Source organism: Ambystoma mexicanum, chromosome 12, assembly GCF_040938575.1.
Source record: "Ambystoma mexicanum isolate Mex_15411 chromosome 12, UKY_AmexF1_1, whole genome shotgun sequence".
In the NCBI taxonomy this organism is placed as follows: Eukaryota; Metazoa; Chordata; class Amphibia; order Caudata; family Ambystomatidae; genus Ambystoma; species Ambystoma mexicanum.
Genome location: NC_090936.1, coordinates 1,159,072,727 through 1,159,096,479, shown reverse-complemented (window position 1 = coordinate 1,159,096,479; position 23,753 = coordinate 1,159,072,727). Strand labels below are relative to the sequence as shown.

At 44.2% G+C, this 23,753-nt stretch overlaps 1 protein-coding gene across 1 annotated transcript in view; it reads left to right on the top strand.

Moving 5' to 3' along the window:
• LLPH (LLP homolog, long-term synaptic facilitation factor) overlaps positions 1 to 23,439 on the top strand; it is a 28,759-nt gene extending 5,320 nt beyond the window's left edge. Inside the window, exons 2-3 of the mRNA XM_069629757.1 lie at positions 15,903 to 16,117; positions 22,892 to 23,439. Coding sequence (XP_069485858.1) covers positions 15,913 to 16,117; positions 22,892 to 23,058 — 372 coding nt within the window. The 5' untranslated portion in view covers positions 15,903 to 15,912 and the 3' untranslated portion in view covers positions 23,059 to 23,439. The remainder of the gene's footprint in view (positions 1 to 15,902; positions 16,118 to 22,891) is intronic.
• The last annotated feature ends 314 nt before the right edge of the window (positions 23,440 to 23,753 follow it).

The following is a 23,753-nucleotide window of genomic DNA, read 5'->3' as shown; positions in this document are numbered from 1 at the left end:
AGGGAGGAGCCTATCAGAAAGGTTGAGTTGAGGCCCTTGTATCAAGATGGTACCATTTCGATAGACATTTATGATGACCCTGGAGGTCGAGGAGAAGGCAAGAAGAACCTCCCCGCGGTTGCCACCATTGATGTCTGAGGAAGAGTAGGGGAGAGAGCAGATCGACCATATGTAGAGTCCATAGGTCGGGAGAGGAAACTACAAGAGGATGTCTGAGAGTCTCTTTGGCGGATGCACTGACGTAGGTGTCGGCGAAGGCCTGGGCTGGAGCCAAGTGTGTCCTCCTTAAGTTTCTTCCTGCCAGACTTGGTGAGCGGTGAAGGATAGGAGATGGAGAAACAGTTAGAGAAGATAGGAGAGATAGAAAGCGCCATTATGAGGATGCACAGAGTGTGATGCACTTAACCAGGCTGTGCAGCTGAGGCACGTGGGAGGGAGTTGGCAGAAGGACGCAAGCGCGCCAGGAAACACAATGGGAATGGGAAAGGGCAGTGGGAGCTTTAAATAAAGGGGATACCTGCAATCTAAACCCTGGTCCTTCAGGTATAGTACAAAGCACAACAAAATGGTGGATCGTGATGACACACTACACTATTTCAATTCAAAGCAAAATTTTATTCAATGAATCCACAAAATACATGTGTCTATGTTACTCTAATGATTCACAACTCGGGCATCCAAAAACTCTCAATCCTTCATTCATGCTTCTATACATAAAACCATAATGGCCAATTCAACAGTGTGTAGTCACAATCTGGTCCTACACAGATCTTTACAATTAATTATTCCACTTCTATTCGTTCTGACCCTGTCCTTGTTGACAGTGTCATTTACAGTTTGTTTTGTAATTTACAAACAGTTTGTGTGATCGTCGACACATGTTTCGGTCTCCGTGGACATACAATCTTGTCCATTTTCATTCAGTCGAGTTGTCCTGCGCTTCTCATGGACTGGAGTAAACCATATCGTAATCTAAAACATATATAGACAAATCAGGATTGTGTGCCCTTCCCATTTCTTCTACCAATGAGTCTTCTTGTCAGAACAAGCATGTTTGAGCAATACATGCCAAACACCATACTCGCCCCTGGGTATAGACTTGGGGGAGGGGGGGGGGGGGGAGAGAGATGCGGATGGATAAGGTGGAGTGGATCCTTCCACATGATTCTAGTAAAAAGGAACGGTTTGTCAAATCACTCACTAATTTTGGGCGTATACTCGCATAGGCAAACCCTTGCCACATTTATTCTTGATATGGTTACACTTCTTCGCTGCCCATAAGACATGCAACCTCCAAATATGGATCCCAGGGGCTCAAAATCCTAACGATACAAGACCAGTAGTACCATAAGGCCACATGATTGTATTCACCAGTGTACTGTCTAGATATCGTCAAAAGAGCACCGTCAAAAAGACACTTCTCCTCCTTCCGGTGACCCACAAATGGACAATGCATAATGGTAAAACTCTTTGGTCCAATGTTGTAAATACACTGGCTCAATTTGGAATGATTTTTTTAGGGGTCTCTACAGAAAGAAGTAAATGAAGGAAAATGTCAATTCTCCATATTGACCCAACTGATACAATATAATCATCCACATTGACCACAAGGCGGCCGTCCCAAACCACCAACTCGGGAGTGATTAAATGTACCCCACGGTCATACATTACTACTGCATCACCCTAGGTGGATCAGCTGGTCCAACGTGCACCCACGTTATAGACCGCATATTTTATACGGAACACCAGTCGCGTCCAAATGAAACTGGCATCTATCTAAGGTGCCACATAATGCCTAAGCTATATTTAAAATTATATTTACACTGCGGGGTCCAATTTTCCATGCAGTACATGTAGCTCTCTCGGAATGCCCCACTAACTGGCGTCTGTCTCGTGTCGCGAATAGTGCCCCCATATATTCCGCTGCATTTATACCGCATGATTCAGTTCCTTTGGGACAAATCCACTAAATATGCATCTGTCAATATGTCCAAAATAGCAACTCGCAGCCGTATTCCTTACCTGTGTGCACTCCTCAAATACATTGTGTTCAAAATCCAAACGAATGGACATCAAGAGAGACAGGACTATTCCTTATATTCATGTGTAGTACTCCCATGGGCATAGAAAGAGGACTTACTCATGCTTTGCATTTTTTACGTGAAAGGGAGTCCACATATCTGGGTGTGATATACTCTTTACCGGCTGTATGTATTTATGGAGAGTGTAACAACCCATATTCACATTAATATTTTTGTGGGTAAAGTGTACGCATAGTAACTGATGTTATAACACACATACTACATACTCTTCGTATTGGGGGAACCTATGATAAATCACTCCAATTGTCATTCCCCAGATACAGAGATGACCGGTGTGTCTAACCAGTGGTTACCTACCCCTGAAGTACCTCACACAGCCGGCACAATAAACGTTTGTTGAAAACCTGACACCAGGAGTATAGATACTGGTAATTCATAAAAAAAAAGGGGGCACCACATGCATGGTATACCATGTAAAATAATTCATATGGGTGACCATACACACAAAGTTGTTTATTTGCATGTAACAAGAATATTCCATTCTACAGTAGGGATGTAACGGTATACCGTTAAAGATACCGTGAACCACTTAATTGAACAATAATAACAGTCACATTGTTTATACCGTTATACCGTTCATACCGTTGTGTGCTTTTCAATCTGATTTGGAAAGGCTGCAGTAAGCAATTGCTTTGCAGTCTTGGTTTTGTACTGTTGGATGTGCCGTCTACCAAGTAGTTTCAGTTAGAGCAGTTTTGAATGCCATTCCATAAACCACACATGCCTTACACAAAATCAATATGTTAGCAATAGGAACAATAGATACAGTGCCAAGAAGGAATAGGGTTTACTTTGGCGTGGCGGCTTTGGCGTTTATATATTTATAATGGATAATATCCTCTAAACATATGGCAATGGGGGATTTCGCTGGTTCTATCATTGAATTTACATATAAGTCACACTGCGAAATTCACTCATCTCTGTGGGTATTCCCTGCTGCCATACCAAAGGGTAACATGTCAGTGATTACTGAACACCTTTTGGCCCGCAAGTAAACTAAAGGCTGTAACGTAAAGGGAAATTGCGTGTGTGCGTTTGTGTGTGTGTATGTGCACAAGCGTATACTACCATCGGCCTCCATTGATCTGTGGATCTGTGGCATACAGGTTATCAAGATGGCAACATGTTCATCTTCACCAGTAGCCAGCGGGGAAGCAAAAAGCCTAAATGACCACTTAAGAAAAGCTATTCAGTTTGCTTTGCCAGTTGCAGCAGGCCTCCACCCCACCCCCTCCTCTCCACACGTGTTTGTGTGTTTGGTGGAAGCAAGGCATTTCAGTGGAAAGTATGTTGAAAAGCCCAATTCTGGCCCTGGGTGCCTGGTTTTGTTTGTGATGATACATCTGTCAATTTATGACCTTTTAGAAAATATTTGTTAAGATCAGTTAACTCCACCTGCTATACCGCGATAACCATGATATAACGTCATTTGGCAAGAAGGTTATTGTACCGTCATAAAATGAATACCGTGACACCCCTATTCTACAGAGACATTTAAACCCTGCTTCACTGTGTCCAGAGTATGTATCGAAACGTTGCTGAATGCCATGCAGTAGAGTGCCTATATCGACCCCTCTGTTATTAACCTTTATGTGTTGCAAGACAAACCATTTCATGTCCGTGTCCTTATGTTCAACCAAGGGTTTGTCTGCCACTATTGCGTATACAGCTTCTATGTTCGGATATACGCTGTCTATTTTCTCTCGTTTTTCCCACATATAACAGTTGGCACGGACAACTAATCACATATATGACGTTCTTCGTCAGACAATTTGTATGATGATATTTCATTTTCAAGCAGTAGTGCCATATCTAAATTCACGTTTTGTTTCCGTGAGTGGGCAAGCGACACATTTACCACATTTATAGAGGCCAGTCACAGGCGCTAGCCCCCATTGATTTGAGTACTGATTGTACTTTATCACCTGCCTTGTATGTGTGCACCAGTTTCTGCCTAAGATTTTGATTTCTTTTTAAAGGCAAACATAAGTGCCTGGCTGTTTGATCAAGTGCCAGTGTTTATTAATACTCTTCTTAAGGTCATCACTAATGGGATTGAATGTCGACACTCCAACTAAACGGCCACTCTGCCTTTTTTTCATGGGTCGTCGGACAAGTGTCTCTTGCTGTGTCTTCTGCTCTTTTGAGGTGATCCCTCACTAGTTGTTTTTTTTGGGTAACCTCTCACCCAACCTCCCTCGTAAGAGGTCTGCATGTGTTTTTAAATTCCTCTTTCTCCGTGCATTTGCGCCTAATCCTTAAAAATTGGCCATAGTATGTTGGATTTCTAATTGGCAGAACATAATAATGCAGGATGACAGCACACCTAGATGTGACTTAGTTTAAAAATTCAAATCGATGCAGGATGAAAGCACACCTAGTATTGCTTGCTCCGCTTTGCTTGACAAGGCTCTACTTTTGTATTTTGATTCACAAACACTAAACGGACTCCTTTTTGTGGGCGTTTTATTTTTTTGTTTAAAAAAAAAAACCTTTTTGTGGATGTCTGAAAACATCTGATCAATTCTCCAATCCACACACTAGTTGGCCTTTTAAATGTTTGATTTGTTTCTCACAAACACCACAGGACTCATTGAAAAACGTAGTGTCCTAGGCTTGAAACCCATATGAACAAGTATGCTATGATAGTTTATATAGCACCTATACACAATGTGTTTCAAAGCGCTTCAAGGGAAAATACAATGTCATTCTTACAGGCCATGAACAGTAACGATGTGAAAGGAACTATCGTACTAGGCCTGACAACATTTCAGATAGTGCTGGAGGGGGAGATGGGGGACAGACGAGGTTGCGATCATACTAGGTCCAGTGACAATTCTGATAGAGTAAATGCCTAGAATAAAGTAATGGGAGGAGGGAAGGAGATAGGAAAAGGGAGAGGAGGAGAGAACAGAGAGTAAGCAGTCAAAAAGAGTGGAGAAGCAAGAGGGGAGAGATTTTACACTTGCAGAAGTCAGTAGTAACATAATGTTGCATGCCAGGATACAAGATGAAGATGGGAACAGCATGATTGAGGGTTCCATGAGTACAAGATGCAAATGAAGTCCAGCATGAGAGTTGAGAAAGGGTGACGCACCATGAATCAATGAAGTCCATAAAAGTCAAATAATGAAGCTACTTGTAACTCCGGCCCAAACTGCACCCGTTTAGGACAGGGTTACACAGACACTCACCGACCCCTGCCAGGGCAAAAGATGCGCTCACAGCTATAGAGTTTAAATAGTTTAACATGTGTAGGTCGTTTTTACTGCACTTACCTTCCAAGTTGTTGGAGGAACCCATATCCCACTCCCTGGGGGACATTTGGAATGGCCAGGGTCCAGGACAGGTGTCCCCTGTCCAGGGATGGTGGAATGGCCTGGCTGGGCTGAAGGACAGAGGGAACACTTGAGAAAACTATTAATGGTTGAAGAGTCTGTTAGATGGCTAGAAGGAAGGGTTTTGTGCTGTCTGTCCCTGGGAGGCTGTTGTCTTGAGCAGGCCCCAGAGTATGATGGAATCTTCTCATGCCAGGCCGTGTATGCAAGGAGTTACCCAATGAGTAGAGTGCCATGGGCCCTTTAGGAAGTACGGCCCTAGTTGAAGACATGGCTTTATCTGGCATACGTGTGGCCTGTGGACAGATGCAGTGGACAGGGAGGAGTGAGCAGTACCTCGGACAGGTGGTGGAAAGCTGGTGAACTGCTAAATGTGGGCTGCACTAACGGTGTGTCCCGGGTCGGGACAACAACCCAGAACAGATGGCCTGCAAAAGTGAGTCAGCCCGTCCTAGTGCCAGATGGAGCACACTAAGAGAGTAGCCTAGGTCCAGAGTCGCGTTGGCGGTGTGGCTCGGTTTAAGGTTAGTGATGTCCCAGGTGAGGAAGAAGGCAGGGGCCAGGGGAACCCGGGTCGCGTTGACTGGAGTGGCTGGGGAGCTTTCGCTCACCTGGGCACACTCATGGCAGTGATGTGAGCGGATCCTGCCCATTCAATTCAGGGGGGTCTATCCACTGGGAGCACGGCCCCATGAATAACAGCGCCACCACAGAGGAAACTAAACTTGGGCAGTGACACTAAGAAAACACTTTTGAAGTACAGTGAGCCACATATGTCTGAGTGCCTTGAGCCCCTGACCCTAAGGCAGACACTTGGAGAGCGGATTAAAGGACTGTGCAATGACTAACTCTGCCCAATTCAGTATGCTACGTTACTGACTGGAATTCAGTATGTAAATATATATCTATGTACATTATTCTTACTTGTATTGATACACAGTGATGTTTGTTCTGTTGGTCCTGAGTTTTAGGGGACATGGTAAACCTTCTAGAACATGGGTAAACATTTCAAGTTGCAAGCTATTCATCCCATCAGTTGTCCTTTTACACACAGCATTAATCACACGAGTCCATTATTACTAGCCACTGGCGAGTTCCCATTTTGAGGCATGTTTTTGAACATACTTTAAGAGGGGGGGATCCATGTCATGGAGATAGCTAGGTGAGGGGATCTGGCTTGCCATGAGCCTGACTTGAGGGATGGCGGTCCCCCCTGAGTTGTCCCATTACGTATGGGGGTAACCATAGCAAAGGTCCAGATGGAGGGAAGTGGTGTTGCTCTTTTCGGGTAGTCCACTTGTTGGCTTCCTCGAGTGTGAGAAAGGGACTTGAATTCTAACAATACCTCGTGTTTTTCATAATGATCCGTTTTGTTTTTGGAGAAACTTGCAACAGATTTATCCTCTGCAATAATGTCCCTGCAAAACTGCCTCCCATTATGTGCAGAGAAACCCCTCAACGCTCACACCAGAAAAAATACAACCCACTAGGGGGAAAAAGGCCCAGCACACCACTTGCAAGGGGAACAAAGTTTTATTTATACATAAATAGAAATGTGCCAGCAAAGTACTATGCTGCCACGGAACATTCTGGCGAATCGGTATGAGCGACACTTTATGAATGCAGTGCCATCAGTGACATACATTGCATAATGTACAAATCCAAATGGCTGGTTGGTGCGACCCTATACATAGGCTACCTGCTCCATAGGGAATGCCAGGCCATTGGTCCCAGCCCCTTCCGTCCGTCTTCTTCCATGCAGGCTTTGCCTTGTGCGTCATCAGACATGAAGCTCCACTTAATTGGTTCTTTGGTGAAGAAAACCAATGGAGGTTCGATCTCTGACCTGATGTGCACCTCGTAGTGCAGACAAGGGATCTATGTGATCACTGCAACCCTATTGCGAAGGCCAAAAATGCGGACCTTTTTTTTTAAAACATTATTTTTTAAAAACTCTTTACACCACATACATATGTGGGAGGAAACCCCCTGCATCACCCCTATAATATTATATCATATACCCCCCCCACATATATATGTGGTGTAAGAGGAGCCAAAAAAAAAGTCTGCATTTTCGGCCGCGTAATTGACATTTTTGGCCATTACCCAGACAAGGGCTAAGAGAATACTGCGATTGCATTACACACATTAACTCGATTCCAGACCCGTTGGTGTCCGTTGAAAGCTCACCACCCCCGTTTTAGCTATGGTTTACCCTTCCCAGCACCTTGCAGTACAATCACGTGAACTATGGTGAAGGCAACTGGTCCCTGCTTTCTGATCTTTCTTGGTCGATTGAGGGTCCAACCGTTTTATGGTGTGGACTGACTGGTACCTTGGAATGCTGGGGCTCTTGGGATGGGGGCATCTGGGTGCTATTACTTGCAGCTGGGTCAGAGGCTCGTGCCCTCCTTGTGAGATCGCTTTTCGCAGAGCGCTTTCAATCCCCTTTGGGCCTTGCAGGGCAAATTCCTTCTGGGATACCAAATGTTTGCAACATGAAACAATGAAGGGTCTATGAATCTCTGTAGCTCTGGCCTTTCTCACTGGTGTCCAAGCTACACCCTTTTCCCGCATGTATGCACTTATTTCTGTGTGCACGTCTCGGGCCCTGGCTGCAGTGCGAAGTTAGGCCTCGATTCCAATGTGTCTGCTACTATCTAATATGGCGTTTTGGTTCCCCATGTTTGCTAGAACAGAAACAGCCCTCATCCTCCCTGCACTATGGCCCGTACCACCCCCCCCTTCCCTGTGTCCCTACTGCACACTTCCAGGACTCTGCCACATCCGAAAGCACTGGGGGGGGGCTGGGATGATCACCCACCCCCTTCCCAACATATGCCACACTGTAGCTGTGAAAATCCTCTGCAACTTTCTTTGACGCTAAAACCACATTGCTCCTGATGATAGCCAATTTATTTAATGGCTAGTAATAAACTGTTGCTCGGTTTAGTTATACCAATTGTACAGACCATAAAAGGTGAACACCATCCGAGATTAAGATATAATTTTGAAGAAGTATTTAACCACCTATTATTTATTAATTTTTTTGGGGGGGGGGGGAGTCAAAATGTAATTTCTGTCACCAGTGGGGCTGTCTTTAGGCAAATAAAGTATACTTTAAATCTAAAATCCAATATGTTTTTGTATTCCATACTTTGCAGCTTGTCATTCATACAAATTCGATTCATTTATACCTTCATGGTACTCTTCAGATCCAGCAGTAGATCAAAGTTCCTTCCTTTTGCACTGTTCTGATGAGCACTAAGAAGGAGATCGATGGGTGGATAACTCTGGGACAACACGTTTGTCTTGGAAGCAAGACCATGCAGTGCAACACAAGTTTGAATCCTGATCCTGCACTTAGAAACCAATAAGCGCGTTATAAAAGAACAATTATTATCTCTATGGAGCCGCACGGGTTGAGGCAAGCACATGCATATTTGTCATTTTATTGGGCATTACAGGGTTCGAAATTGAGGGGAGCTTTTTAGCTACTGCTTTTAGCTTGGAAGAGCCTGTTCAGATTGACACAAATTGCTACCAGGAACAGCTTTTAGCTCCCCAGCCCAACTGATGCTGAACACACACACATTTGACATCAACTCTGTGCGCGTGGGACAATCAATAAACTTAAATGCACATATTTACATCATTTAAAACATAAGAGTCCTACATTATGGATAAAATGGTTAATAAGCTAGATTTGCTGAACTCTATGTACTAGCTCCTCATTCTCCAGTGGTAGCTCTTGCTCACTGGTTAATGCTGGATACCTAGGAGCAGCTTTTAGCTCCTCCTTATCCAATCTTAATTTCTATCCCTGCATTATTACTCCCCATTTCTTTTGTTTGGGATTGTTTGCCTGTTTTTAGGATGCACCAGTTGGCTTGTCCGTCACGTCTGAATGGCTGGACGGAGCTTTAAGAGTCCATGTACTAAGAATCTCCTAAGAAACATCCAGACATACTGCATTAAATGGTCCCCTTTAAGAACATCCACAAATACCTTTCCCAATACGGAAGAGTTATCACAATATAATCTTAAAAGCATTGAAATGTTGGTCCTGAAGGCAGCCAAGAAGTGTTCAAGTGCTTTAAAAAAAATGGATTCTGTTTTAGTGAGAAATGTTTTCAAATATTTGATTACCCTTTCTGCTCTGTATAATTGATGGTGGGGCAGGGGTGGCATCCTGTTTCCTATCCCGCAAGATGCCACATTGCAATTTCATTCTGTCTTGCAACACCATCTGTTTTTCTTTCACTAAAGTCAGATGTAGTTTTCATATTTTTGAAGTGAATGAATGGCTTTGAAATGTGAGATTCCACTATAAAATACAGCATCACGTTGGCACCGTATGGATTAGGGCCTTTTTTAACCAAGCCTTGAAGTTATGCAGCAAAGATCTAAATACTTGCCAAGTAATTCATTTATCACATGTCTCCTCTTTGATGTATCATACAGAGGCAATAATATCAAACATTACCAAAAGTTTATCTCCAGAGCAAAAGTGTTCGATCACAGGTGGATGCGTATTCAGAAAGGCTATTACCCAACTATGCATAAACCATAGCAATCGTTGTTATAATTCAGGCTCCAGAGTCCTAGTTCTAGGGGGATTTTAGTTTTCTGGGGTTGCAGGTAGTAAACTTGATGGTGGGCGTCAAATTACGATCACAGTACTGAATGTGCCTCATAGTGTATTGCACTAATAGGGTCAGCTTGTTCACCTCTCAAGTCGATCACTCACCAACTACATCTAGTACCATGCTTTTGTTCTAGATATTGCCATCGTAATAAAACTCTGCACTATACGAGCTGCACCTATGCTTACCAATAAATTATCACATTTGAGAAACGCGCATCCCTACTTGGACAACCATATCCCCTCCCACTCATCCAAATTGGTTTCCTCTCAGATTATTTCTTTTTTTTGTTTGTTCTATTGTCCAATTTCTTTTTCTTACTGCCTGCTCCCCAACCCGCCCTTCCTTTCCACTGACTGTCTGGCGACACCCTGCCTGGGTCACAATATGCCATCCTTTGGACAAGGCCAGGCGCCGTAAGATAAAAGTATTGGATACCATAACATATACTTTGAGTTGTATGGACGTGCACTTGGTTCTAAAAATCGCGCTTTCCATTGACGGAACGATTGGTGTTGACTCTTTGGGGGTTCTATGGCTGTTTCAAGTATTTAGAGTGACAAATGTGTCCTGATATTCTTAGTTTGAGATTTTTTAGTTGACATTCATATGCAATGATCACTTGCACTTAATTGTAATTTCCGTCCACGTTGTGAGTGAAGTCGGTACGTTTTTAGTCTTCTCCTTGGTACAATTTCCTTTTCACCACACAGACCAGCCTACCCGCCACCCTGAGCAACAAAGACGCAACTCCAAGGCACATATCATCTTCCCCCTTTCTTTACCAAATGCATCTCCCAATCCTTAATCCCACCCAATTTCGCCATCCCCACAGCCAACAGCCCACCCCTTCTCTCTTGTAACAACACATTTAAACCCTTATATGAAGGAGAAAAGCGGGGGCTTCACAACAAATGCTGGATAGTTCTGTGTAATCCATGAACTGTTTCTATATGGCCACATATTTTAAATATCTCCCATCACACAGGGCTGTGATCTTTTCCAAAATCAAAATATCCCAGCACTTCATCCTCCACATTTGAAGGATCGGATGCTCTGACTTTTCCAATTCTGGGCAATGGTCAATCTAGCTGCCAATAGCAAGTGTCCTAGCAGGGTTATCGGGTAATATTATCCCCACCAATAATATTGCCATATATATATGGTCCTTAGGGTAAAACCATAGGTGATATTATTAGTGGGGATAATCCATGGGGTTATTGGGTCTGGGGGGATGGCGCAGGTTCCATGGCTTAATATCAGCACAAAAACATATGGCAATATTTTTGCAGGGATATTAACATATGGAACCCTAGCAGGGATGCAATATGCCCAGACATTTGGGGGGGGGGGGGCCTTGCCAGTGTCCCCAGCAACACCACCAACGGCTCCAGCGGTAAGTGAACCCCTATAATCTCCTTGATCTTACCCAAAACATCCCTCCAAAAATACACCCCTTTCCCACAGTCCCATAGCTCTTACACATCTGGGTCCAGATTCAGGCACACATCCTCTACTGCGATTTCCAAATTCCCTTCCTATTTATTTGTATAAGGCAGACTGGGGGTGGGGGGATGGGAGGGGGGAGACACCACCCCCATATATCTAGTAGCTTTACAGCTGCAACACTTTGGAATTTCTGGCGCCAGCTTGGAGTGTACGCTGAAAAGGGTTTAAGGGCCTCTTTCCCTCGCTTTTAATCCTGCCCAGTGGCACAGTTGCACATACCGAAACCACTCCACTTCAGTCAAAAAGAAAGCTTTTTTACATTCAGTAAAGAACAATAGGCTACCCACTTATATACCTGCTGCAAGTTTTCCAATCCACCCGCAACCCAGGCCCCAAATCTTGCCTTCTCACAGCCCGGCAGAAAGGCGGTGTTATTCCAAACCAGTGCGAGTGGACCTGCACCCACTGGAGTGCTTTGAATAATAAAGCGTTTGCCTAGTGTAAGACAGCAACAAAGACCCCCGTCCCCCAGCACACGATCCAACTGTGACCAACATATGGAAGCCTAGACACACCTATCCCAGAGAAGGCCTTCTCTGTAGCCCTCCACTTTGGAGCAGGATTGTTCCCCAACCAGACCATCACATGAGATCTGCTCAGCCAGGTTATATCTGAAAGCTTCTGCAACCCACCACCGCCAACCCTGTCTCAAATATTTTGTCAGAACCTGTTTAGCGACCGTGCCCTCCTTTTACCCTAAAAGAGTTGGGAAGTCCTATACTGCTAATTACAGAGCTCGGCATCGAGAATTCTAACCAGCAGGCCCAGGCAGAAATATAAAGGTTTGGGAACTAAGTTCATCATAACAGCACTGATCCTGCCAAACTAGGATATCTCCTACCTGCCCCATCTAGCTAGATCTTCCGTCAGTTCCCTGAAGGGCGAGGGGAAATTAGCTTGGTACACCCCAGACACCCTATTTGAGATCTGGACCACCAGGTAAGGAAAGGATGCCAGACTCCACCGTATGGGGGAAGAGTGCCTCCATATTAGACCGACCTGACTCACTGAGATGTCGAGCCCATGTGATATGTTGTAGTTAACAATAAATCCGACCACTTTCTGTAGAGATGTTAACTCTAGCAGTGTGGCTCCCAAAGATAACCGGGGTTTGCCAGCATTAAGAGAACATCTTCATACACTGAAATCCAGTGATCTTTCATTATTTCTGGCATGGCAGGCGAACAGCGTCATTGGTAGCATGAAAACCAGTGAAGAGGGGACAGCCCTGCCTGCTCCTTCTAGTTATAGCTAAATTCTGAGAGTAATGCCCATTCAATCTAAGCGCAGTGGCAAGAACCAACTAAGAAGTTCGGAACAAAGCCAAAAGCCTCAAAGATATGCCTAATATAGCCCCAGTCCACCCTTTTGAACGTTTTTATGGGCGCCTAGGGCCTCCACCCCTGCCTCCATCCGCTGCCTCCATTGTGGCCCACCCCAATGATTTCTAGGACCCATCTGATGCTATCATGAGTACTCCTTCCTGTTTGATCACCATCTATAATTGTTGGCAAGACCTCCCTCAAGCGCTGCACTAGGATCTTGGAAAATAGCTTTGAATCATTATTAGTCAATGTAATTGAAGGGTATGAGTCGGAACAGGCTGGGTCCTTCCAAGGTTTCGGAATCAGGACCCTAGTAGATGTTCCCATTAAGTGTCCAAACCAGATTCTAGGAATTAATTGAATAGGAACATCAAGTGTGGGACTAGAAGGGACCGGAACTTCCTATGAAAGGAGGCTGTGAACCTTTCTGGGCCCAGGGCCTTGCTCTCAAGGATTTGATTGCCCATTCCACCTCGCAAGGTGTCGTATAGGCAACTATAGAAATTCCCTCTGATCAAGGTGCGGGAACACAGCGTCACGCAAATGTTGAACTTGCGCTCCCTCAGATAGCAATTTCCCTCCAAATACAGATGTAAAATGTATCTGTAGTTTGTCCGACTTCTGCCCATTGCAGCCCCCCTTGATCATGTATAAGGCTGCTATGATGATCCGCCTCCTTACCTTCTTTATTTTATTGATCAAGAGGCAATTTGCCTTATTGCTATTCGCATAATAAAATTGCCTAGTTTTAAAAATGGCCAGTGCAGATATATCAGCCAGGTATCCTCCATTTTATTTCAATGCTACTTTTAACACCCATAGGGAAGCATGCAACCCTGAACCCTTATGCTCTGCCTCTCCCATTCCAAATGCCCCTGCCTAGTACGCTCCCTAATATACACCACAGATCGACTGATCAGTCTCCCGGATGACTGCCTTCATGGCATTCCACACGGTTGCCTCAGAGATCCACATTCACATTTTACCGAAAATAATTTGTAATGGCTTCCCCTGATTTGCCTGCAAAGAACCTGTTCTGCCAAAGCGGGATCATACCACTTCCAGGGCCTTTTAGTCAGTGGAGGTCTATCCAGGATCGCCAAAGAAAGCCTCACAGTTGCATGGTCTGATAGTATGCGCTGTTCGATCTCCACCACCCATACACATGGGAAGAACCCATTGGGGATCAGTAACGGGTAGAATCTAGAGAACCAACCCCCATGCACATGGGAATAGAAAGGGAAATCTGTCCCCATGGAAAACCCTCCAAGCATCCACCAGGCCCTGTTCCTGTATGTATTTATCGAATAATATGGCATGCTTTTAGTCCGCTCTGGACGCAGGCAGGGTTTTTTTCCACCACTGCATTAGGCACCAGGCTAAAATCACCCCTCCTCCCCCGTCAGTATGTCACCCTCAGCAAAAGGTAGTGCCTGAGATGCCACCTCCTCCAGGAACCGGTCCTGCCCCGAGTAGACGTGCAGAGGGGAACTTGGGTCAACAAGCTATCCCATAGCCACCTTAAGACACATACACAACTCCCGATGGGATACTGTAGCATTTTCGTATTCGAGATGGGGGTGCCTGCCCTCAATAAATTGGCCCAACCCTGCTTCTTCTACTCCCTGAAGCAACCAAACAGTTTCGGGAAGGCCCTGCGTCTCATTCTTTGCTCATCCCTCTGAAGCAGGTGAATCTCTTGCAAAAATACAATGGAAAGTGACATCTCAGGCTTCCTTTTTACTGGGAAATTAAGCCCATGCACATTCCGGTCGCCAGCCCTATTCGCTCGTCTACGATGGAGTTGTGATCTTTCAGGGTCATACCCCTAAATTGTCATACCTCCTTAACTTTGGTAACACCCCCAAGAGCCCTTCCATGCTTGACTGACAATTGCAGCCTCCAATTTACAGAAACCATGTTCAACTTTTACCACCCCCATAAGTGTGAGACTTGACCGTAGGATAAATCGAGTGTACAAGTTTCTACAGACAAAGGTGGTTTGTGATGTCAGAACTAATTGCCTGCATATGTTATGATGGGCATTGCCTTCCTCTGTTGCCTACGGGTGATGGGCATGATTAACTTTGTTTCCCGGGTAAAACCGACATTGATATTAAAAAAAGAGAAGTCGTCCTATTCATGGATCACCATCCTTAATATCTGATTCCTTTAACCACCTGTACCCTATTATCCAAGTCGATACTCTTATATTTTTTTTTTTTTTTACTAATGAAACCTCTTGTTCGCATGAGGGCCTTGACTGTGCAAGAAAAATTAACCAGCGTTTGTCTGCTTTTGCCCCAGATCTACACCAACTGATGGGTTTAAGATCTGGCACGGTCAGAGTTGGTGATTGTATTGGATGATCTATACAGAATGAATTAGTTTGCTGACACTGCTCCATTGGGCTGTTTCATACAGTCAACTGCCCGCTCCGGTAGTTCATTGGCTTAGGGAAGCAACACAGTCTTCGTCCTCCATACACTGACCAGGGCTTAGCGTGGACCAGAGCAGAGCCCCCAGCAGTTTCCCCAACAGCACCTGAGCCAGGGCTCTGTTTCCCGCATAAGCAGCACATACAATTCCTCCTATATGCACTGAAGCCTTCATTTGAATGGGCACTTCAGGAGACTTGCATTAAGGAAGGGGGGCTGAGCAAATGATTTACAAGCACCTACTGCAGTAGAACAGCCTAAACCTTCCCTCCTATAATGATGGGGCGTCCTGCTCACGGATGCCCCCTGCATGTCCCCAGTCATTTCCCTCCTGTTCCCACAATTCTTGCTACTTTTGGGGTGCAGCGGAGGTAGGAGACCCCGCCCTGCTTCCTAAACCCGCCTGCTGCAGTGCCCTCCTGGCTTGGAGAAGTGGAATGCACTAGCCAACTGTTTTCTGGGTTGCTCTTTTGTGTCCTGCTTCTCCGTCGCAGTGTACAGACTGCAATCCTAATTACTATTTTTGTTCATCTTATTTTGACAGGTTGTTTACAATGGCGAAAAGCTTAAGAAGTAAGTGGAAGAGAAAAATGCGTGCTGAAAAGCGGAAAAAGAATGCACCCAAGGAACTTGCTCGACTGAAGACGATCCTCACAAAAAGTGGTGGTGATGTAACAATGGAGGATGTTAAAGAGATTGCGACGGTTGTGGCCCCTGAGAAACTTGTAGAGAAAACGGACGCAGACACTATTGCGGATGGTGAGTACTTTTGAACGGGGGTGAATTATGTTCACTTTTCTGGCAATGCTTTAGTCAACCGCAGGATCTCACATTTTAAATATTCTGTACTGCAACAATGGAAAATAGCTGCGTGAGTAAAGGAATGGTAGTTGTGCCTGGTGTAGCAGGGGAATAAAAGCAATTGCTTCCAAAGAAGTGCTTATCTCGCTGGGCAACTTGGGCTGGGCATATTTCAGTGCTCGAAGCCATGTTTTGCTGGCCTTAGAGTTGCTTATTAGAAGTGTTTGTGAGGTTAAAAGCAGGATAACCCATCCTTGTTGACTTGTAATGTCTTCTTCAGTCAGTGTTGCTTATTCTGGTGGAGCAGCAGTGCTGGCTTCTGTAGTGCGTCCATACTTAAACATCTCCTGTGGTGTACTAAAAGGCTCAAGCCTCTCCCCTCTCCAACATTTACATGTCAGCCTTAATGAAAATCGTTCGAAACCACGAACTGACCGCCTACAACTACGCAGATGATGCATGCCTCATTGTCAAGGTAACACTAACCCAAGACCAAACGACACCCTCAACAATTACCTCACTGACCTATAAATCTGGGTGACGACCAACAAGTTCAAGCTACACCTGATCAAAACAGAAATGATCTTGCCCCCAGAGGATAACGCAGTGGACACAACTGAACAGGCATCAAAGCGTGGCAACTCAACTGGAAGCATCGGCTGTTGGAATACTCATGGACAACAGACTTTCTCAACACTATAGCAAAGAAATGCTTCTGCCTCCTGTGACTAATTAGAGGGATCCTCTCCTTGACACACAGAACCCTTCGAATCATCTCCTTGGTATTATCAAGTAAATACTGTGAACAGCCTCTACCCTGGAATGCCAGAACGGCTCAAAAAAACTCCCAATACATCCAAAATACTGCAGCAAGGATACTCCTGAAATGGAAGCGACACATCACACCAGTCCAGAGAAGCCTACACTGTTGCCCAGTAAAAAAACACATTAACTTCAAAGCTCTCTGCGTCGAATACTACACTGGCAAGGAGCAGAATACCTCAAGCCAAGATCAACCGCTTCCCATCAGGAAGAAACCTAAGATCAAGCGACTATCTTCAAATCGAAAGAAAACCGTATGAAAAAAGGACATTTGAAAGAACTGCATTTTTACGTCAATGGAACTTGGTCCCGAGGGAAATAAGAATGACAGACGACCACCTCAACTTCAGAAATTGATTGAAAACCATGATTTAGCTCGCCTTCATTAGTACTAACCATCTCTGCTCCTTGTTTTATTATTTATAATGCGCGACAGACCCAAGGGTATCTCTGCTTCTCTCTCTCTCCCCAGCATACCCTCAGGAGCCAGTCCCACCTCGCACATACACACAACCAACGCATCCGCCTTGAAACAAATGCCACAAACAGCCCAGTCACTGGACGTTGCCCTTCCAGACACAACCTCAGTGTTCATAATCCAAACGCATTCAGAAAGCTTCTATGTGTGACGCCAGTTTCCCCTGGCTATACAAGCACGAACAGAAGAGCACAACCTCTACCTTAGCCCCTCACTAACCAACCCACTTTCTTACAGAGCCATGTGAGCGCCTGGCAACCATGCAAATGGTAACGGAGCGTAGTATAATTCAACTTAACATAAAAAAATCAGGTAGAAAGACTGGCCCAATTTGGCACCAAATAAAGATTATAATCGAGCTGTGATGGTATAGATCCCTGGTGAACATTGCAGGGCTAAATGTACTTCGAGACTCAGAATGGGTGGTGCGCGCAAGCAAACAATGGAACCGGCATAGACCATGGTCACCAATGTCCAGTCTTTGGTGGTGGCCAAGGAGAATGCCCTTGTAATGAAGGCTGCAGAAAAATCTAATAACCTAATTTCCATGAGGGAAAAACGAATTTCTTTATTCGTGACTGCATTGCAGTGCAAACTGGGTATAAAATGGACACACCATAAGAGCAAAATCCATCTGCACTGCTTAGAAGTGTTTGGCATTTTCCATGCTTGTATCTTTAATATTTCGTTTGCACTATACTTAGTCCTAATTTTGCTGCGTTTTAAATTTTCTAGTGCAGTTGGGTGTGGTGAAAAGTGTCACTTGTATTGGTTTTAGATTATTTGATGCAGGTTTGCTTAGAACTAATCTACGTTCAATTGGGACTGTTTGATCAAGATTTGAGACCCTTCCCTAGTTGTAAAACTTCCCACATTCGTTGTTAACCTATACCTCGGAGCAGTGATTCCCCCCCCCCCAACGTGTAGCTTGTGAGCAACATGGTGCTTTCCTGACCCTAGAATGTTGCTCGCCAGTTGCTCTGGGCCATTGTGTGGAGGCCAAGAATGAGGACATTCAGGGTTGAGACATCAATGGCGGTGTACCCTGAGCCAGGACTCGGCCTGCTCTATTTACCAGGCATGGCATACTGTTAAAGCATTAGCTGTGTAGGCATCAGTAGAGTGGTCTGAGTGGTGGGGAAGGCTAGGTGGATGCAGAGAGCAAAGGGGGGGGGGGGGGACACAGCTGCAGAGATTAATCTCTCAGGGCTTCGGATGAGACGAACCCCAGTGATTGAATAGAGCCTGGAAACTAGCCTGGCCTAGTCATCCACGTGAATACCCATTGTACTGGTGCTGTAATACGAAGTAAAAATAACTCGCAACTGAATCCAGACTTATTGAGACAGTCCCAGTCTTGGCACGCTAAAATTTCTAGACCACTTGGAGCTCTAGTATACAAAGAGGTGCACCACGGGCTGGATCAAGTACACAATCTGTAGCGACAATGTTGCAGCCTACTCAACCGTCCCCTGCAGCACTAAGGTAGCCAGTAAGGGTTAGTTGCCAAAGCTTGCCAAATGATTAGAAAGAAAATCAGTGACTTGAATGCCCAACTGTCAATGAAGTTCCCATGAGCTTCTTTTGTACATGTACGATTTGTGTGTTAGAACAATTTATTGCCCAACATGTTTGATACGAATTGCATCATCTTTGAAGAACTTTTCATCTTCTGATTCTTTGTCCAGTACGAGAAAAATAATCGAACTAAATGCCCATGTTTGTATTCTGGTAAACTAGCAACTTATGTGCCTTTGTAGAACTGGTACTTGCATATTGGACTAATAAGTGGCATGCCATCCCAAGCTTTTTGTGGTGAATCCGGTGGGGTCCTCGCTGATCTTGCGGCAGTAACCACCTCCTGTGTGGCTAGGGTATGGCAGCTGCTACCTGAGCCTGACCCTGGGGTGGCTATATGAGGAAGGATCACATGGGAGGAGACAGCCTGCGGGGCGATGTGATGGCTCCATCCAGTGAGAGATGGTATCCCCTGTTTTTCTCTTGAAAATAACCTTCCTGTGTCTGAAATCCTCATGGCCTATTGGCATGCATCTACTCCTTTTCCTATAAAGGACAGTGAACCCCCTTTAATCAAATCTGATGATCACCTTTTTCAATTCCTCTCGTCAATGAATCAGAACTGACTTGCCATCAAAACCAGTCCATTCTCAACAATGGACTTTGGTTCCCAGAATCCTCAAAGTACTGGGATCAAGAAGAGTAATAGAGCAATGTGAAGTAAAAGACACTGCAAGCACTGTAGTGTTTATTTTGTCACACACCTGTGCCTGGGAAATGTAAGCAGCCCAAACCGAGAATCCATGACAGTTGATGTGGTGACTGACTAGAGAGAGCTGTACCTCACTTAAGGACCAGAGAATCGAAGATCCGGGACCGGCATGGTGGAGCTAGGTGGCTCAGCGACTGAGAAAGAAGCTGTTGAGCCAAGAGACGCTGCAGGAACGCCAGGAGTTGGTGAGGGACTCCTGGGTGTTCGCAGATGAAGGCAGTGTTTCACCTACCAAAGCTAAGAGGAAAGCGGGTGTGTCGTGCAAGCCGCGGATGATGGTGAATGAGGGAAGGTGCCTGCAAGGAGGGGGCAGGCGGGAATCCTTCTGCAGACTGCAAGAGTTCTCCAACTGGCTCACTGGGCGTATCGGCGAGCATGCAGCGGGTGGACATTTGAGAGCCACTTAACAGTGAAGGAGATTTAAAAAAAAAAAAAGACATAGAGGAGCCTAAATCACAAGCAACCCCTCTTCTAATGTGTGAATGTACACAGTACAAATGCTTAAGAAGCAGAGAGGAGATAACCAATCAGGGTTACACTATCCAACGTTATATATAAGGAACTTTGGAAGTGGGTGAAGACTCTGAAGGAAGAGCAGTCCTGGAAGGAGAGTATAACAGGCAATGGAAAATGATTGTTTTAAACAAGAAACCACACCATTGGATAGAAATAGCAGGTGACCTGAAATAAACTAAAAATGTAAAGCCAGACGTTTGTGTGGAAGTTGGCCAAGAGAGGCCCACATAACTATTGTGTATTAAAACCTCAAGGAGCAAAGCAGAATCCGGGGGACGGGAGCTACCCTCTGGAGCCAAGAATCTTCTTCCTTGAACATTTTTGTTTGAACCATTTATTCTTCCTTTATGAACTCTATAATGTTAGACATTCCTCTTTTCATCTTTTTCACCTTATAGTTTAGTTTATAGTGTGAGGTCGGAATAGAACTTTGTACACAGCAGTTTTGTTTTTAACATCCTGACACGGACAGATCCTTCGTTTTGGGTTAGGGAGGGAAATTCCTCTTAGAGCAGGGTCTTTTCCCCAACCCCTTTACAAAAGTCTTTAACCAAAACATGGCAAACTTGTGCCCGACTCCTCACATTGCCTTCTTAAACAATTTGCTTATGCCAATTTCTTTACAGGAAGTTGGTGTGCCCCATGCATCATATTTGTTACAAATGTACCTATTTCTTGTATTTCAGTGTCCTGGTGGAACACTTCACATTGTTTTATGCTTTGCTTATCTGGCGTGTGGTTTATGGGCGATTAAGGTGAATCCATACCAAATTGTGCGCAATTAATAAATTGGTATAGCTACCAGTTGCACATACGTTACTGAAAATAATTTCTCAGTGGCATAGTAATTATTTATTTTAGTATAGCATTTCTAGCTAGATTTTTCTGGCTCTTGTTACCCAATGTAATTTACTGAATTTATCAATATTGAAAGGTGAATGGCTAAGTCGGCCCTGCCAGAGGTTTGAACTTGCGCAGTGCAGGCTGACCAATTGTCTAGGGTGAGCACTTAACAAGTGAGGTATATGAACATATAATATGCACAGTATCAAGGAAAACTCATTCCTTCTGTAAAGTTGTCTTCAAAAGTTCCAACACAATAGTATAGCTCGGTGGCAGCGCGCTCCTTTTGGGGGCAAGGCGACGCAGAGCAACACAGGTTTGAATCCTAGGTCTGCGCTTAGAAACCTCTTCTGTATTAAGTACATTATTATTATTTTTTTTTAAACAATTATTATTAAAATAAAAGGTTGTGAACAAAGTTACTGGCCTACTAATGTGATTAACAATGCACCAATTACAACTATATTTCTGAGAGGATTGCTTGGGGAAAGAGTAGCCAAATCCATCGGAAACATCTTTTAAATCCTAATCACTTGGCTTCAATGTAAGAGACCTAGAGCACTATTTGACACTGCATTTCAAGGGAATTCTTAGGTGGATAGGACCCCCCCCGCCCCCCCGCACCCCCTTCGACACTCGAAGCCTGGTTGAAATTATCTGAAAATTCAACCATTTTCTGTCCAGTGTCACTCATCCCCTGCTCCAAAAAAAAATTGCTATTTTCTACTAAAGATACTGCCAATACTTTTTTGGGTGGGGTGTGGACCCAAAATGAGCCTTTCATTTTAATTTAAATGTTACCGTTCAGACATGCTTAAAATTTAACATTTGCCATTAAATCTCTTGAAAATGTCCTGGGAGAGAACTTAAAGCACTCACTTATTTTGTTACGCCTCACAATGTGGAATAATTCTGCGGTGCTAGTGCCTAAAAATAAAATATTTGCCACTTTAGCATCATTTGACATTAAATTGGTATTGTGATACTTGAGGCCATTATGGATTGCCTGGACTAGACTTTGCACCTGGATGAGATTACTATTATTACTGATCATTAAGTAATTAATAGTACGGAATGTCTCAGATCGCCCCACCAGATCTTTGCTACAACACTGCCTCAAAATACCAAGCTTTAAGCTTCAGAAAGCGGGGGGGGCAGCAGATTCCAGTCCTAGCAGCCAAACAATTTAATTCCTTGCCTGTTAAGAGTAGAACCTTCTTGCTCATCTTCAGAAGAAATGTAAAAATGTGGCTCACCTCTCAGGGTCTATAATTGGGTCTGCTGTTCGCAACGTAGTACTTGCATCGTGTGTACCTATGCTGCTGTAGCATGTTTATTCCCGGAGGCTGCTCTTCTTGTATATAATTTGTAACATATGTACTTTTGGTGATATCTAACTACTGTACTTTCCGAAATGTATACTTCTTGTAACAGATGTAACCTTTAAGAAAAGTGCCCAGATAACTTAGGCACGCTATACAAATAGATAAATGAACGTGTACCATTAGCAATATTGAACTTGGTACAGTTAGGATTTTGTGTTCTAATTATTTTACCCCTAACTGAAAGCCATAAATTACATCAAATCAATGAAGTTGCTCACCGTTCAATCTGACACGTAAATGTTGCTCGTTGCTAACAAAAGGTTGGGGGCCACTGCCTTAGAGGGTCCTTTTGTTAATTATGTGTTTCTTCTGCAAGGTGCTTAGTATTGTCACCCCCTTCTTTCAGTATTCATAAACGAGCCGGTTCTTTTTTAATTTTATGTTTATTTATTTTTTAGGTGAAAGCTGCAAGATGGACATGGACAGCAAAAGAAACAAAAAGAGCCTTCTGAATGAGCACGGACAGTATCCAGTGTGGATGAACCCCAGGCAAAGGAAGAAGCTGAAGCGGCAGCGTGTGACGGGGAAGAACAAGGGGAAAAAGACCAAAGCCGGAGACTGGTGAACTTTGCAGATAGACTGTCTATCACAACGGGTCTCTTCTGGGGCCGCCAACGTGCCTGGGGTTAACACCTGGAAATCGCAAAAAGCTAATACCTTATTTCTGGGAACCAAACGCCATGAACACTTTATTTTTGGTTGGGCGCGTTATTTAATGCAACCTTTCGGCTGTCCCGCTTCTTAATATAATGAAACAAAAGCTTGGGAAAATGTAGCTGTGTTAAGGTCTCTCTTGACTGGTTTGGAGTGCTTAATGTTTCATGATTTATGAAAGCTGATGTCTACTTCAACTTGAGGATTTCCTGTAATGTTTAAGTGCATGTGTACTTTGGTGTGATGTAAGTATAATCTGTTATTGAATACAGTGTACATTTGAACTTTTTAACCAGTTTCTGGTTTACAATTTTTTTAATGCCATTGCTGCTTCATTTTTAAACTTTCCACTGTTGTCGTTCTAATGATCACAGTTAGTTTCCTGTCACTGTTATGCCTAGATAGCTACGATAGCTCAGTGAGTTAATCTTTTGGTTGTGAGATATCTGGTGAACCTGCAGACCAGCTCTGCCCTTCGTTCTTATGTGGACAAAACATGGAGTACCATTGAAGTCGTTAACATCCATTGTTACTATGGGAATCTGACATCAAACACTTTCTTTAAAAGAAAGTGTGGAAATAGGCGAATGCTCTATCCTATTGCAG